The 17,988-nt window shown below is 50.6% G+C and overlaps 1 protein-coding gene across 6 annotated transcripts in view; it reads right to left on the bottom strand.

Annotated features, from left to right (window-relative positions):
* The window catches only part of GAN (gigaxonin), a 73,804-nt gene that overhangs the window by 16,913 nt on the left and 38,903 nt on the right, over positions 1–17,988 (bottom strand). For 3 of the 6 annotated variants that reach the window (XM_062177852.1, XM_062177853.1, XM_062177857.1), the window contains 4 exons: positions 17,156–17,305; positions 14,868–15,004; positions 14,514–14,642; positions 9–118 (listed from right to left, as the gene is read on the bottom strand). In XM_062177852.1, coding sequence (XP_062033836.1) covers positions 9–118; positions 14,514–14,642; positions 14,868–15,004; positions 17,156–17,305 — 526 coding nt within the window. Of the gene's footprint in view, positions 1–8; positions 119–6,812; positions 7,583–11,315; positions 11,740–14,513; positions 14,643–14,867; positions 15,005–17,155; positions 17,306–17,988 lie in introns of those variants that run through there. The other 3 variants (XM_062177856.1, XM_062177854.1, XM_062177855.1) reach the window with 3 other exon arrangements.

Here is a 17,988-nt window from a genome sequence, read left to right as displayed (position 1 = left end):
ACTCTTACCTGTGTCAAGATCTCCGATAACGTAAATACTAGCGCCTATAGGCACAGCGCCATAGACAAAAGAGGAACTGGCAGGGATGCACAGGTTCTGGTCGTTAAGATAGATCCACCTGAAAGCAAAGTGGCAGACAAAACTCAGGAAACCAAAGCGGTGACCACGGCATTCAGGAAGACTGCCTGCCTGGGCAACACCAGGTGCTCCACGCTGACTCCCACTCTAGCTCCAGGTAACCCCGGACGGGCTTCCTGACACGCACATGTTAATTCTGCCAGCCTGGAAGGTCACGCACAGTGCATCACAGAGTGTGTGCTCTCCAGTCTGCTGCTGAGAGTGAGCACAGAGCTTCTGAGAGTCAGGCGTGTTGCCTGCAGCAGAATTCCTCATTTCTAGGAAGTCTCCCATTACGTGGATGGACCAGAATGTACATTCACCTGCTGGTGAGCATACTTGGCAGTTTCTCACATTGTGAACAAGGCTGCAGTGAACCTGAGGGTGCAAGGCTTTTTGTGGACCTAAGCTACAGAATCACAGGGTTCTATGGTAAGGGTTATTCCATGTGATGGGAAAACGCCTCGCTGCTTTCCAAAGGGTGGTACCGTTCTGCCTTCCCATGAGCAGTTTATGAAAATCCCAATGCTAGGTATTTCTGTCAGCTCTTGGTACTGTCAGTCTTTTTGATTTCAGCCACTTTCTTGGTGTGTGTTTCCAAAGATCAATGACGGTGAGCAGCTCAGCATGTGCTGACTGGCATTTCACGGGTCTCTTGCCAAATGTCTGCTCAGAGTTTTTGCTGCTTTCAAAAATTGGTTTACTGTCGAATCATAAGGTTATTATTTTGTAGACACAGGCCTTTAAGAGATTATGAATATGACTATTATGAATATGCTTCCCAGCATGCAGGCTGTTCATCTCACGGTTAGAGAGATTGTCCTCCTAAACCATCTTCTGGAAATTCCATGGCTTTAGCTCTTACATTTTAGATTACTTGTGTGGAAGGCATGAGTCAAAGCTCACTTTTCTCCACACAGATAGACAGTTTCCCCGTACCATTTGCTGCAGGCCTTTCTTTCCCCACTAACTGCCTGAGCACCTCTGTTGAAAATCAGTTTAGTAACCGCTAATAGGATCCCGAGCTCCATGAAGAAGTGTCTGATGCAGAGCTGAGGCAAAGAAAAGATGACATGAGCCTGGAGCACCTCGTGGGGCCAGAACGGAGGTGCCTGGACAAGGATGGGGGCCGCGGGAGCCGACGGGGGCTGCCGAAGCTGGGACAATCTGGACAACCTCAACGCCGCAGCACTGGACTTACAGGGTAAAACAACATCCATGAATCCGTACTTATAAGTAATAGAAAAAAAACCTAAAGAAGGGAGACGGGAGGGATTTTTTACAGAAGAATTCCAGTTAACACACACAGAAGGAATGTGGGAAATAAATCACCCTGAGGCAAATGGCACAGTAATAAGCACCACAGGCTAGATCTACTGTGTGTGAGATGTAAAAATCGGTGGGGTGGTCACTGGTGCCAAACCCCTACATGCTCCTCTCCCACGTGCCCACTACGACTTCTTGCTTTTCTGTTCTGGACCTAAAGGATGCTTTCTTCACAATTCCTCGACACCTCTTCCCAGTCACTCTTTGCCTTTACCTGGTCTGACCCCGACACTCACCTGGAGCATGTCATCCCAAGGTTTCTGGAACAGTGGGCAGCCCTGGGATGGCCCGCCAGGTGGATCTCGCCTCTATTAACCTGTCACCCCGCACCCTTCTTCAATGTTGATGATCTTCTCTGTAGCCCTCCTGAGACACCTGTCTCCAACAAACCACTAGTCTTTTAAACTTTGTAGCTGAGAAAGGTTATAGGGCATCTCCAAAGAAGGCTCAGCTAATTTCCACTGCTGTCACCTTCTTGGGACTCCTCGTGATGCTACACTGTTCCTTTCCCATGTACTAAGTGAGACCTCCTCTCTTTCTTGGGACTCATGGGATATTTTCACATCTGGATTTCAAACTTTTCTCTTATATGCTAAACCTATGAAGCCACCAGAGGCAATCTAGATGGGCCCTTGCAAGAGACTTCCTCCCTAGAGACCCCATTCCAAACCCTAGAGAAGGCTCTTCTACAAGCACCGCCTTGAGTCTTCCCAACCGACTTAAACCGCTCCTCCTCTATATTCATAGCTCTAAGGGGCAGGCATTCAGTCTCCTGGCCCAAAAGGCCAGAGACTCTATTACACCTGTGACCTCTTTCTCCAAACAGTTAGATGGGGTTTATCAAGGCTGATCCCAATGCCTAAGGGTCCTGGTCATGGCAGCCCTTCTCATACCCAAGGCCCAAAAGCTGACCCTTTATCACCCTTACAAATCTGGCCCTCCCATGGGTTGCAAGACCTCCTCAGCCACCGGGCTTTTCAATCTGTATCACCATCTCGAGTCCCAGTTCTTCACCCTTCTCCAGCCCACCATTCCCTGTCATCACTGCTCTTCTTTCAACCCAGCTACTCCCCGCCCCACCACCCTCTCTGATCCCCTCGAACCCCATTCCCGTCCTGACTTCCTTGACTTTTCCCTGACCACATTTTACCGCCTCACAGACACTCCGATTCCCAAAGCCCCAGACTGGTTCACTGATGGTAGTGCTCCTAAAACTCCCCCTTTTCTCACTGGATACGCAATAATTGAGGGACATTGTGATGACACCTCCTCCTCTTCCCTGCTTAGGGTCATAGAGGCTGGGCCCCTACCTCAAGGCACTACCTCCCAAGAGGCCGAACTGTTAGCCTTGATTCAAGCCTCACCTTAGCCAAAGGAAAGACAGCCAATATGTACACGGATTCCTGATATGCCTATAATATCACCCATTCCAGTGCCCAGATATGGCAAGAAAGGGGCTTTCTGACAGCCCGAGGGACCCCTATAATAAACGGCAAGCTGATTAAAGCTCTTCTCGAGGCCGCCCAGCTGCCAACAAAAGCCGCTAGTATTCACCGAAGAGGACACCAGGAAGGTAAACAATGCCTATCTGGAGCTTCAGCCAGGCTGATGACAGCCAAGAAGCGGCTCCCGGGGAGACGATCCCATCTTTCCTCTGTAACTTAGCCCCCGTATAGTCAGACCTAGAAACCTCTCAGTTCCAACAACAAAGGGCATTTAGAAAGGATTCATGGTGGTTTCTAGATGAAAAACTAATACTCCCTTCTTCTTCTCCAAGTTACCTTTCTAAAGAACCTCCATTCTCTATCACTCTTTCTTCTTCACTTCTGAGATCACACATACTCTAACTCCTGCCATCGAGAAACTCTGCGTAACACACCTCAGACATGTAGCATGTGCCAAACTGCTACCCTCAACTCAGGCCGCCAGTCCCCACTCACCAGGCTGGTGGATCACTCCCAGGAGAGGACTGACAGATTCACTCACATGCTACCAGTTAGGCGAACACCTTACCTTCTGGTGATGGTGGACAACTTCTTGGGGTGGGTGGAAGCTTTTCCCATGACTAACAAAAGAGCTTCTACCGTTTCCACTATACATTTAAATGATATCACCCCAAGATTTGGATTACCTGATTCCATTCAGTCAATGGACCAGAGTTTACCTCTCAAATTACTCAAATAGTATCTGCCTCTCTTCATATCTCATGGCATTCTCATATTCCCTACCCACCCTCCCCCCTTTCAGGAAAGTAAAACAAATGAATGGAATTTTAAAACAGGATCTAACTAAACTCTCCGTCCAGGTCACTTAGACTGGGTGAAACTCCTCCCTCTAGCTCTGTTACAAATCCAATCTCTTCCCCGGAAGCCCTTAATGCTTAGCCCGTTTGAAATCCTCTATGGAAGGCCTCTCCTCTCACCTCACTTCCCTCCCCTACAGAACTCTGCAGCTGTTCCTCCGGCTCTCGCTCTCCCTCTTCTCACTGAAATGCACTCTCACTTATGGACCTGCGCAGACACGCACCTGCCCAAACCACACTCTGCCTCCCTACTCTGTTCCTACTTCCTACCCTGGTGACTGGGTTTGTCTAAAACAAAATGAGGCTGCTCTAAAGCCAAACTGGAGCGGGCTCTATGAGGTGATACTGACTAATCCCACCGTGGCCAAACTCAAAGGGCACCCCCTTGGCTACATTTTACTTCATTACAACAAGTAACATCTCCCTAAGTCTACCCCACAGGACCCCCCTCTCAGGTTGCCATGCTAACGAGGTGTTCACAGGCCATCGTTGCCGCCATGGGCGACGTCTCTAGTACATCCTTTTGCGCTCATAATCATAGTGCTCCTATTCCTGCCACACATAATTAACTCATTCCAAAAGTTCCTGCAGGAACGAATAACTGCTGTATCTCAGGCTGTCTCTCAGGAGCAACACAAGACTGCTCGTCTTCTTCAATCAATCCGATCTGGAGTACAGCCCCCACTCAAGTCCTGGCTCCGTGTCTACGCCCCATATCAGCAGGAAGTAGCCAGAGGAATCAGTGCCCTTCTGGTTATACAGACTCCGAGGCAGAACTGATGGAACAAGGACATAAGCCTCGGCCACATAAACACTGCAATTTATTACTTACCCTCCAATCTCAAGTGGGGTGCACATCCTATTGCCTCCACACCCCACCCACCATGGCCACCTGAAAGATCAGTTCCCGGAATTCCCCCCACCCCCACCCCATCCCTAGCCCTCCTAGAATATAAAAAGGCCTGGCCCCTGGGGGTCAGGGCCTTCTGCCGCGGGTTCCATCATGTGCATGCTGGCAGTTGGTCACCCACCTCTACGAATTTATTTTCTCTGAATAAATTTGGTCTGGCTGTAAAAACAACAACAAAAACTCAGTGGGTTGGAGCCAGTACTGTGGTGTAGCAGCTAAGGTAGCTGCCTGCAGTGCTGGCACCCCATGTGGGAGCCCGTTTGAGTCCTGGATGCTCCACTTCTGATCCAGCTCTCTGCTAAGGCCATGGGCACCTGCACCCACGTGGGAGACCCAGAAGAAGCTCCTGGCTCCTGGCTTTGATCGGCCCAGTTCTGGCTGTTGCAGCCATCTGGAAAGTGATCCAGTAGACAGAAGACCTCTCTTTCTCTCTATTGCCTCTGCCTCTCTGTAACTCTACCTTTCAAATAAATAAATAAAAAAAAAAAATCAGTGGGTCAAGTTTAAGGATAAATAGCAGTTTTGCACATTCCCAAGTTAGCTCCTCTAAGTGTTAATTACCAAGGGAAAAATCTTAACTTGCCAATGGAGAAACCAACGGACACCACCTGAACGGAGAAGTAATCGGGACTAACCCCAGCAGCAAGAAAGCACAGCGACATGTGCTCCCACACAGGACACAGGGCGTGACGTCACTGCTGTGCTGTGGCCAGAATGCACAACCTCAGCTAATCACGTGAAGTCCTGAGATAAACCCAGCTCAGGAGACATTCTACAAAAGAGCCGACTCACAGTCTTCAAGAGCATCAAGGTCATGAAGACAAGGAAAGACTGAGGGACCCAATTAGAGATCACTGGAGACCAAGGAAACACAGCTGCCGAATGCAATGGAGAATCCGGACAGATCCCAGGACAGAGGGAGGAGACGTCAGTGGGAAAGCTGGTGGCATCCCAGGGAGTCTGTGCAGCACAGTCCTGACAAGACTGCACTACGTAACTGTCCTGGTTTTGAGGTTTGTACTGGTCATGTACGATGTTAACGTTAGGAGAAGCTGAGTAACTTACGTGAACTCTATTTTTGCAACTTTCCTACAAGTCTAAGACCGTGCCAAAACAAAAGTGTTTGTGCTGCTTTGCTGCAAGCACATCTAAGGCCTGCTATGTAGTAACCCTCCTGAGAGTACAGTGACCGAAGAATCTCCTGCTCCTAGCTCACAGCCTGCCAGGACACAGCAGATGTCAGGAGGACCTGCGACGTCTACACAGCCTCAGGAGCCACCAACATCTACTCACACGCATCACTGGGACACGTGGGTGTGCACGGACATAGGGCCTGCTCAGACTCTGCCTGCAAGACAGGCAGCCAGCCAGTGGCTTCGGTCTGCAGCACCTTGGGGTCGACGGCAAATGTAAAACGATGTCGTGAGGAACACGGCTTTCATGTCCATGAACGCCCCTGCCAGGAGACGATAAAGCAGCCTCCACACTTTGAACTCCAAGAAACGCAGAAGCACAGTGGTTTCCCCTAGATCATGTAACAGCCCACAAGCAAGCTCAACTCCCACACTTCGCAATCCATTCCCTCCAACCTCTGATTCATTCAACTGCTGAATTGTGGATGGGCGTAAGGTAATTCGCTAGGACTGGCCACACAGATTTTAGCCCCTGTCTCCAAAATGCCTTCAACAAAAAAGGGAAAATCTAGGAGCCCTCACTGACCATTGAAGATGGAGAGCATGAACAGAGCTTGGCGAGAAACAGCTTGGACACATCAAACTGCGATGCCGGCTTACGCACACTTCATGTCTTCAGAGCTAAACATAAACAAGGTGACCTCAGCATTTGAGTTCCTCCCAGATTTTGAATCAAACAACGCTGATGAGCAACACTGTGCCTTGTCCATGGCTGAACTGGAACACTATGGTCACCCTCCCTGCAAGGCTTACAGCCCTTCGGAGCGACCCCACTGGGAGGGCCCTGTGGACACTCACGGGGACCGGCACTTCTCAGTGAAGACGCACAAGACTGTATCACTGCACAGACATCACATCGTGAGGTCTGGAAATAATTCTGCACAGCTGAGTTTTTTTTTTGTTTTTTTTGTTTTTTTTTTAAGATTTATTTATTTACTTGAAAGGGTTACACACAGAGAGAAGGAGAGGCAGAGAGAGAAAGACCAAAGGCAATCTAGTCTATGAAATGCCAAGAACCAAGCCCAACATTTAACTGAATCACATATTTAGCAATGCTGCTTCTCAAACAGGCATAAAAGGCACATGGATATGCACTTGACGGTCATGTATCCCTGTGCCGACTCTGGACAATGAAACTAATATAATGTTTACTTCCTCATCTGTAAAGTCAGGAGATTAGATCCCTTCACCAAGCTAAGTGACTCATGAGGATGAAATAACCAATATAAAGTATTTTCATTGTGTCCAGTACACAACAGACACCACTAATGGACAGTGATTTTTATAATGAATAAGGCAATGCCAGTATTGTGATTTTAGACCAATGTTTTCCAAAACATGCACTTATCAGGACTTGGTAGCTACAAAGAAGCGTCTTCTGGTTATTCAGAATTAAAATTGCCCAAGAATGAAGTTTTAAAATACAGAGTAGGGGGCTGGCGCCATGGCACACTAGGTTAATCCTCCGCCTGCAGTGCCAGCATCACATATAGGCTCTGGGTTCTAGTCCAGGTTGCTCCTCTTCCAGTCCAGCTCTCTGCTGTGGCCTGGGAAGGCAGTGGAGGATGACTCAAGTCCTTGGGCCCCTGCTCCCGTGTGGGAGACCAGAAGGAAGCAACTGGCTCCTGGCTTCGGATCAGTGTAGCTCTGGCCATTGCGGCCATTTGGGGAGTGAACCAATGGAGGGAAGACCTTTCTCTCTGTCTCTCTCTCTCTCACAGTCTGTAACTCTACCTGTCAAATAAATAAATAAAAATCTTAAAAAAATAAAATACAGAGTGGATCCACAGTGGTGAGCAGAGAGAAAGGAAGGAGGCTGAGGAGAGACGGGAAAGACAGGAGAGGAGAGGGAGAGAGCTACGAGGGAAGGAGGGCCGTCGTTAGTGAGGAGAGGAGGAGAGAAGTGAGTTTTAGTGAGAGGTCTGTTCCAGGATGCTGGAAGGTGCTCTTAGCCAAGTCATGCTGCAGGCATCAGCTGTAATGTCTGCACAGATACCAAAGACAGCTGCTGAGGGATCAGCACATGGAACAAAAGCAGGCAGATACGGGAAAGAAACTGAGAACGGAGCAAGCAAGCTTCATGGGGGAGTTTCTATTTGCTTGCAGTTTTCTTTGCAGGCAGCTAAACCCCAGTCGGAAACCCAGCTATCTTACCAGGTGTGCAAAATCAGGAAGCAGGTGAGGAGTCTGGGAGCAACCAGGGTTGCCAGTGAGTGAGCAGGTGCCCAGGAGAAAAGAGTGGTAGAGAAGAAACCCTAATATAAGTTCACCCACTCATCTCAAGATTTTTACCCTGGGACCAGGTGCTCTCGTAATGAGGCTTAAAGAACGGAGCCGGCATTGGAGTTCTGATGATCTGCACAATTGTCTGACCAAGTTCACGGCTCCAACAACACGCAGAGCAGTGCTCTAAAGCACTGTCAGGAAGTCCAAGGCCTCGACAACAGACTACTAACAACGGCCAGGGCGCTCTCCAGAATTACCCAACAGAAGAAGAGCCCGAAGACGAAAGCCCATTCTCCAGGGGATAAACAACCAACAGACGCCAGCTCTGGGATGACTCAGATGCTGGTATCATCAGGCAGGCAACGCACCTCCCATAGCTACGCTCGGGAAGGGAGGGGCAAATATGCTTATGTCGAAAGGACAGGCAATTTCAGCACACAAATTAAAAAAATAGCAAAATTAACTACCCGGAAATTTTAGAGTTGAGAAAAACCAGCATTTGAAATAAAGCATTCAGTGGGCGGTTGTACCAGCAGAGTAGAGATGGGAGGGGAGGAAGCAGCGACCCTGAACGTGGATTAACAGACATCACCCAACCTGAAGGAGGAAGAACACCGGGTGTTTCAAAGTGAATGAAAAAGAAACCAAACCATATCAACACATCCTGGGCACAGCTCAAAATAAACCCAAGGCAGGAGGATGGAAGTAACAGCCAAGCACATGCATCAGTGAAACTGAAACACAGCGGAGACAGGAACCACAGCAACAGCTGGTTCTCACCTCGGAGAGGACCCGGGCCTGCAGGAGGGAAGGGTCTCCCTCCTCTTCCTCCTGCCCCCGCCCATCAGTCCCGCTGCCCAGGCAACGCGTCTCAGCCCTGTGGGCAGGGAGCACTCTTCCCTGTCTGTCCCTCCTTTGGGTGTTGTCCCTAACAGCTGGGCTTCCAAGGCCTCCTTCACCCTCTAAGCAGCGGTCACACACATTCCAGTTGGCCATGACAGCTGTGGCCTGGAGAGGCAGGTGGTCAGGAGCTGGCTCACCTCCTGCCCTCTAGTTTGCAGGTCTTACTAAGGCATCTGGAGACCCTGCCCCTCTTAATCAGCGACACGTGATCAATGGGGCAGACCAATCAAGATGATCCATCTGGGGCCAGCGCTGTGGCGCAGCAGGCTAAGCTGCCGCCTGCAACACTGCCATCCCATATGGGCACCAGTTCATGCCCTGGATGCTCCACTTGGGATCTAGATTCCTGCTCACAGCCTGGGGATGGCAGTGGACAACTGTCCAAGTGCTTGGGCCCCAGCTACCCACATGGGAGATGCAGAAGAAACTCCTGGTTCCTGGCTTCAGCCTGGCCCAGTTCCAGCTGTTTCAGCCATTTGGGGAGTGAACCAGCAGAAGGGAGATTTCTGTCTCTCTCCCTCACTATAATTCTCTTTCAAATAAATAAGTAAATCTTTAAGAAATAAAATGATACGATCTGCCAGCCAGTCTAGGGCAGACACCAGGATGAGACAGCCCTGAGGCGAGTGTACCATTGGTCCTGCCAGGTAAAAGCAAACTGCTTTCTTGTGATCCTGGCAAATTGCTATAAAGGCAAACACGACAGCTAGCTCAATGGCTGCACAAAGGCACTCTACTGGGGACACAGCCTGTTTAAGTTTATGAAAGGACAGTTGTTTCCCAAGGTCCTTCTGTCATTCCTGCTGCGTCTAAGTGATTACATGGAGGTGTGACAGGGAGAACTACGCCTGCACTTTCTTTCTTTCTTTTTATTTATTTTATTTGAAAGAGAGAAGGAGAGGCAGAGAGAGAGAGAGAGAGAGAGAGAGGTCTTCTATCTGCTGGTTCACTCCTCACATGGCCACAATGGCCAGAGCTGCATTGATCTGAAGCCAGGAGCCAGGAGCTTCTTCTGGGTCTCCCACGTGGGTGCAGGGGCCCAAGCACTTGAGCCATCTTTTACTGCTTTCCCAGGCCATAGCAGAGAGCTGGACTGGAAGTGGAGCAACCGGGACTCAAACTGGCGCCCATATGGGAGGCCGGCACTGCAGGTAGAGGCTTTACCTGCTACGCCACAGTGCCGGCCCCGCATACACTCTCAAGCCTTGATGGTGACAGAATTTACGACAGCTCCTCCAGGATGTGGTGCTGCTCCTGGTTCTCTCCTGGGGGAACGAACATCCCAGGGATTCCCTGAGCCCTTCTTGCCACAATGGCCCCAATGCATGGGTCGGAGAACCAGGGCGGGGGTTCTGCCAGTTGTCACATGCATCTAGTTCCACAATACATTCAAGGGTCAACAGATGATCTTGACAGATCTCGACTTCAAAGAATGGTTAACATGATAACACATGAAAATGAAAGTGAGGTCACCTAGGCTGAGCAGGTGCACAGAGCAGCAAAGCAGAGGAAGGTGCCAAGAAGTAAGGTGGAGGGGCTGGCGCGGTGGCGTAGCGGGTAAAGCCACAGTTTCCCACACCGGCATCCCACGTGGGCGCCAGTTTGTGACCTGCCTGCTTCACTGCCAATCCAGCTCCCTGCTAATGGCCTGTGAAAAGCAGCTGAAGATGGCTCAAGTGCTTGGGCCCTGCCACCCATGTGGGAGACCCGGATGAGGCTCCTGGCTTGGATCTGGCCCAGCCCTGGCCATTGCTGCCATCTGGGGAGTGAACCAGCAGAGAGAAAATCTCTCACTGTCTCTCCCTCTCTGTTACTCTTTCAAAATAAATTTTTTTTTTTTTTTAAATAAGTGAGGTGGAAAATAGGACCTGTGGGAGGAAGAAACTGAAAAATGCTGACAACTTTTCTTTACCTCAGACCACGGAGGGCCCTAAGCAAGAGGCTAAGTCCTGTTGTCTGTACGTGGTGGGCGATGGGAACCAGGAATGAATTCTTAGTGGAGTGAAATGGCTCAAGATTTTATCCAATGGGGCTGGCACTGTAAAGCTTCTGCCTGTGGTGCCAACATCCCATACGGGCACCAGTTCAAGTCTCGGCTGCTCCACCTCCAATCCAGCTCCCTGCTAATGGCCTGGGAGAAGAGCAGAAGATGGCCCAAGTGCTTGTGCCCCTGCAGCCGCATGGGAGACCTGGAAGAGGCTGTTGGCTCCTGGCTTTGGCCTGGCCCAGCCTGGTCATTGAGGCCATGTGGGGAGTGAACCAGGAACTGTAAGATTTCTCTCTCTCTGCCTCTTGCCTCTGCCTCTCCCTCTTTGTAACTCTGCCTTTCAAATAAATAAGTCTTTTAAAAAAAAAAGGATTTTGTCTGATTCATCTCTCAAAAGTGCAAGTCAGAGAAGGCACGTGTGCAGACCGGTCACAAGGCTGTGGGTGAGGGGCATCTGTGTCAGGCCACGCGGTGAGCATGGACCACAGGTGAGTTTAAATGCAGGGTAAGACGCGGGTAGTGATGAGACACCAGGCACAGAGGGGCTCAGAGCAGGCCCTTTCTGAGCACAGATGACTGGCAGGATGGCGGAGCGCGTCACAGCACAGGGGCACCAGGACCCGAGACCGAGAAACCAGCATCTGTGTACATCAGATTGTCCCTGTCCGCTGGTAAAAACTTAGGGTGATTTCTTTACTTTTCTTCAAAGAGTTTTGTTTTTATCCAGAAACACAGAAAATAATAAGATATGGCATTTTTCCAGGAAAGTTTTAACCTAAAAATAGGGAACAAAGACAGGAAAGACAAGAGATTACTTAAAAACAATCGAAATGGTCTCCAATCTAGACTGGTCCTCCGGCAACGGCCCCCAAGTAGGCAGACACAGGACGCTTGGGGACGGTCTGTCTTGTGCGGGATGAACTACCCAGCCCTGGTTTTCTGTAGATGCTGGCGAGAGGACCTGTCGTCTCAGTCAATGTGGTGTGGCAGTGTGTGTGTGGGGGGGGGGGGGGGGGGGGGCGCCCATGTCCCCTGGGCACCTCACAGGCCTTGAACAGCACCAGCACCCATGGCTGAGCAGGTGGTCCCAAAGAGTAAGCGAGCTGAATCCACTCCTGGCCCTGGGTGTGTGTATTCAGATCTGTGCACCTAAGAACCCTGTATGTTCCACTGCCAAGAGACATGAACAACGTTCTTCATGGTCTACAGACTAACACTGGAGAACTGAGGGAAGGCAAGGAAACGGGAGGTGCCGTTAGGGAGAAGGGAGAAGGCGCACCCCTACGCTGGAGACAGGTACCAAGTTCACCTGCGACCACTGTGAGCCCATCTGACAGAAACACGAGCGTTCCAACAATCTATCACACGTCAGGGGCAGACTGCAAAACCTCACGGCCACACTTCAGCCCTTTTCCATCAAAACAAGGAGAGTGGCGACAGACAGAAGCAAACACAGCTCTTCCAGCAGTGAGTTACCCACTCACGCTGTCCTAGCAGGAATCCAGTCATGAAAAAGGGCATCGCAATATTTGATCAGAACCCAGACACTGCCCGGGCTTGTCGATGAAGCAGGACAGGCTGCCTGGAGACTCACTCAGGCAGGAAATTAACATGCTGCTTGGCTCCCTGGGCAGCCGGCCCGATGGTAGCACAGAAGGGAGGCAGAATGCAGGGAGGCCTCTGCCCGCCTCGTCCCGCCACTGCTCAGATCTCCCGAGGGCTCTCACGGTCTGTGCAACACACTTTTCTGAGAGTCTACCCTGACAGTCAGAACAAGTGAGGGCACAGCCTCAATCTAGTACACACTAGAAGTCAGGTGCCATCTACATGTGTGTCTAAATCCTGGTAACTGCTCCTGTTGGCCCGCAGGGAAAACACCAACTTAAACATAGCATTATAGCACCCCCTTCTGGTAACATGACTGAACTCTCTAACGCGATTACTTTCAGCCAGTCTCCCCTTAGGATACTTGAACACGCTACTGCCACAGAAAACCCCGTGTGGTGGGTATGACAGTCAAAGCTGTGAGTGCAGGGGGGAGGGGACGTACGTACTGAGAAGGATGCTATCCACTCTACAAGAGCCACAGCAGCGAGTCCCATGTTTTTTTTTTTTTTTTTTTTTTTTTTTTAAGTTTTTTTTTTTTTTTTTTTTAATTTTTGACAGGCAGAGTGGACAGTGAGAGAGAGAGAGACAGAGAGAAAGGTCTTCCTTTTGCCGTTGGTTCACCCTCCAATGGCCGCCGCGGTAGCGCGCTGCGGCCGGCGCACCACGCTGTTCCGATGGCAGGAGCCAGGTGCTTCTCCTGGTCTCCCATGGGGTGCAGAGCCCAAACACTTGGGCCATCCTCCACTGCACTCCCTGGCCACAGCAGAGAGCTGGCCTGGAAGAGGGGCAACCGGGACAGGATCGGTGCCCCGACCGGGACTAGAACCCGGTGTGCCGGCGCCGCAAGGCGGAGGATTAGCCTGTTGAGCCACGGCGCCGGCCGAGTCCCATGTTTTAAGAACCTCAGGCACCCAGCTCCACACATGCCCTCCCCGTGCTCTGACTAACATAGGCCTTGCTGGACACTCAAAGTGAGTACAGAGTTGACAAGTTGGACGCTGCCCTGGGAAGTGCTGACAGGTAACAGGTTGTAACCCCAGACAGACAGGGAGACAACACTGCAGAGCCTGAATCAAACAGGGAGATGGAGAAGGCTGTCTTCCAGGGGGTGACAAACCAAGCAGAAAAGGTTAAGTTCACTGGATGAACCACGGACAGGGAAATTTTAAGCCCAAGGAGCAGCACACAGCAGGGAGCTGCCACACCCACACGTGTTTGCAGGGAGAAGTGGGCACTGTGAACCATGTGCTCAGAGGGCAGCGGGAGAGGCAGACAAAGGACATCACAAATGGCCACACGTGCAGAGCCATGGTTGAACGTTTTCCCTTAAGTTATAAGGAGCCAGAGAATGATTCTAAGCAACCAAGTGTCAAGAGCTGTCTGACATTTCCCTATGGTTCTCTTGAAGTTACCAATACTCTATGGGGCTGGCGCTGCGGCGTAGTGGGTAAAGCTGCCACCTGCAGTGCCGGCATCCATATGGTACCGGTTTGAAGCCCGGCTGTTTCACTTCTAATCCAGCTCTCTGCTATGGCCTGGGAAAGCAGTAGAAGATGGCCCAAGTGCTTGGGCCCCTGTGCCTGTGTAGGAAGACCCAGAAGAAGCTCCTGGCTCCTGGCTTTGGATAGGTGCAGCTCTGGCCATTGAGGCCATTTGGGGAGTGAACCAGTGGACGGAAGACCTCCCTCTCCCTCTCTCTCTCTCTCTCTCTCTCTCTCTCTGCCTTCTGTGTATAACTCTGACTTTCAAATAAATAAATAAATGTTTAAAAAAATTCAGTTACCAATATCTGAAGCCACTGAAAGACCATCTAGTGTGCATCAGTATGCATGCTAACTAGGCAATGGAATGAAGTAACTTGGAAGTCAAACTGAGCAGAGCTGACACATGACTTGGAAAGCAGGAAGAGCTGCAGGAGCAACACGAGCCACTTGCAGTTACCTTTTGAACTCATCGTGGTAGAACTCGGACTTGCAGGTGACCATCTCGCCACCCTGGATGTCCTCGCGACTTCTGACTCCCCCGAACACGTACAGCTCCATGGCGACGCCACAGGCCACTGCTCCAAATCTGAAAGGCCACACAGAGCAGAGAGGCAGTGAATTTACAGCTCAGGCCCACGCTTCCTAACTCTTCTTGCTCCTGCTTTGACTCTGCCAGCGCTCAGTGGTTCATGAACACGAGGGCCTTTCCAGGAAACAAAAGCTCCCGCCAACGATGACTCGGGAGAAAGGCCAGGGGCTTCAGGCCCAGGGAACTCAAAGGAGGCTCAATTCCGCATCTACACTCACTCACCTCCTCTCCTTCAGGGGGCAGATAGCAGTCCACTGCTGGGTCCTGGGGTCGTAACACTCCACGGATTCAAAGAGCTTTCCATATGATCCTCCACCCATGGCATAGATTTTCTTCTTCATAGCTGCATAGCAGCCAATCTGAAAGGAGAAAGCAACAAAGGGGAAAGGTGACATTTATTAACAAATGTTAAGAATCAAATTAAAGAAATGCTAACTTGTCCAGAGGCATGTTAAGACATTCAGGAAAGGAGGGGTTAAAGCCCACTGGTCTGCAGCACCGACATCCTACATGGATCCCACCCACGTGGTTTGAGTACCGGCTGCTCTACTTCTTTTTTTTTTTTGACAGGCAGAGTTAGACAGTGAGAGAAAGAGATAGAGAGAAAGGTCTTCTTTCTGTTGGTTCACCCCCAAAATGGCCACTATGGCTGGCGTGCTGTGCCAATCCGAAGCCAGGACCCAGTGCTTCCTCCTGGTCTCCCATGTGGGTGCAGGGTGCAGCACTTGGGCCATCCTCCACTGCCTTCCCGGGCCACAGCAGAGAGCTGGACTGGAAGAGGGGCAACCAGGACAGAACTGGCAGCCCAATCAGGACTAGAACCCAGAGTACCGGTGCTGCAGGCGGAGGATTAGCCTAGTGAGCCGCGGCGCCGGCCTGCTCTACTTCTGATCCAGCTCTCTGCTATGGCCTGGGAAAGCAGAAGATGGCCCAAGACCCTGGGCCCCTGTACCCACATGGGAGACCTTGAAGAAGCTCCTAGCTCCTGGCATCAGATTGGCCCAGCTCCAGCCGTTGTGGCCATTGGGGAGTGAACCAATGGATGGAAGATCTCTGTCTCTACCTCTCTTAGTACCTCTGCCTTTAAAATAAACAAAGTAAATCTTAAAAAAAATATTTAGGGAAGGATCTGATTTCTTTTTTAAAGGTTTTTATTTATTTATTTGACAGGTAGAGTTAAAGACAGTGAGAGAGAGAGACAGAGAGAAAGGTCTTCCTTCTGTTAGTTCACTCCCCAAATGGCCACAATGGCCGGAGCTACACCAATCCAAAGCCAGGAGCCAGGTGCCTCCTCCTGGTCTCCCATCCGGGTGCTGGGGCCCAAGCACTTGGGCCATCCTCCACTGCCTTCCCGGGCCACAGCAGAGAGCTGGACTGGAAGAGGAGCAACTGGGACTAGAACCCTGTGCCCATATGGGATGCTGGCGCCGCAGGCGGAGGATTCACCTAGTACGCCACGGCACTGGCCCCAAGGATCCGATTTCTAACAGTAAAATTGCAGAGTTTCCAGTATCCCAACACAGGACTTTCAAAACAGGAAGAGCAAGGTAATACACAGGGTGCTAATCCTGCTCCACGTGATACCATCTCTAAGCGAGGAAGGGGACACTTCTCATCTCTCAAAGAGCTCTCCAGACTCTCACTGCTATTTGAAGATTCCAAGATTGACATCCTATGAAAGAAGATGCCATTCAAGTCCTGTCCAAAATACTTCAGTTGAAAGGGTACACGAGGTGAGAAAATACATTGGGAGTCCATCCCAGTACCCAGTTGTAAAACACCCACAGCACACGGCAAGACTGGCTTGCTGAGTGACGCACTGCGTCTTCACTCTGCTCAGTGAGCAGTGCTGGTTTTCTTTTTTTTTTTTTTTTTTTGACAGGCAGAGTGGATAGTGAGAGAGACAGAGACAAAGGTCTTCCTTTTTGCCGTTGGTTCACCCTCCAATGGCCGCTGTAGCCGGCGCATCTCACTGATCCAAAGCCAGGAGCCAGGTGCTTCTCCTGGTCTCCCATGCGGGTACAGGGCCCAAGGACTTGGGCCATCCTCCACTGCCTTCCCGGGCCATAGCAGAGAGCTGGACTGGAAGAGGGGCAACCGGGATAGAATCCGGCGCTCCAACCGGGACTAGAACCCGGTGTGCAGGCGCCGCAAGGTGGAGGATTAGCCTGTTGAGCCACGGCGCTGGCCAAGCAGTGCTGGTTTTCTACTCATAGGGGACTGTTCCTCCAGTGCTGCCTGCTGCTTAAGAACTGGAGGCGAAGATCTGGCTGCTCCCTGGGTCAGGGCCTTCACTCTCATCCAGCCAGAGCGGGCACACGCGTGTGCGTCACAGCCCTACCTAGGCGTGTGGCTGACGACAGTGGCGACAAGCTACTGACAGACAGAGTTCTGCAATGGAAATTCTTCTAACATTTTCAGTTGTATTAAAGGTACATGTGGGACATGAGAAGCCTTAACTCTAACATGCAATCTGGAAAGACACTGGTTATCAGAAGCTATATTCTCACCTTTCTAACCATGGTCAAATCCGGTTGCTTTGTCCAGGTTTTAGAATAAATATCGTAACACTCCATGGAAATCAGCTCTTTTTCACCATCTTCCCCCCCTAAAATGTACAGCATTCCGTCGATCTCCACAATCCCAAAGTTATGCCTTGCCTGAAAAGATAGCAATGATCTTTGTACAAAAACGCCAGTAGTCATATTAAAGGACGATATTCATACATTTAACAAAATCATAAAAATCATTTTACTTCAGTGTTTCAGCAAGAAAGGACCAGTTTAACGCCATTTCTCCTAGCAATGCTTCTTAACTATTTCTGGTTTCCCTAGCAGCTCATTCTTCCATCCTGATGTCCGCTGAGCTACCCAACGCAGGTGGGTTCTCAGAACAAGGGAGTGAACTACATGGTGAGCCCATCAGCAAAACTGTAACTTCTTAATCCACAGTAGCTCACAACAAGAAAAGGAACTACTTCCTTCCGGGTCAGTAAAGACCATTTCTGCACAGCAAGAGGCCACTGTATTTCCAAGTTGATGCGGGAAAGACAGGCGACAGCCACAGCAGCGGACCATGGTTGGCTTTTTGGAGTTACGGGAGCCTGAGTTGTTCAACACTCATCCATCAACTACTATTTACTCTGTTTCTCCTAGGTGTCAAGCACTGTGTTAGTGCTGAAAATAAGAAAAGACGAAATCCCCATCTGCCATCAGAGTCCACGTGACAAACGTTAACCCCTCACACGCAGAAGGTGACAAGGCGCGGGAGACTGGACGGCCTTCGCGAGAACGTGTGCGAGGACAAGCACTTAGGGGAGGCAGCAGAGCCGTGGGCACCTGGG

Source organism: Lepus europaeus, chromosome 19 (assembly GCF_033115175.1).
Source record: "Lepus europaeus isolate LE1 chromosome 19, mLepTim1.pri, whole genome shotgun sequence".
Classification (NCBI taxonomy): Eukaryota; Metazoa; Chordata; class Mammalia; order Lagomorpha; family Leporidae; genus Lepus; species Lepus europaeus.
Note: the sequence above shows the minus strand (reverse complement) of the source record. Positions and strands in the feature narration are given on the sequence as shown.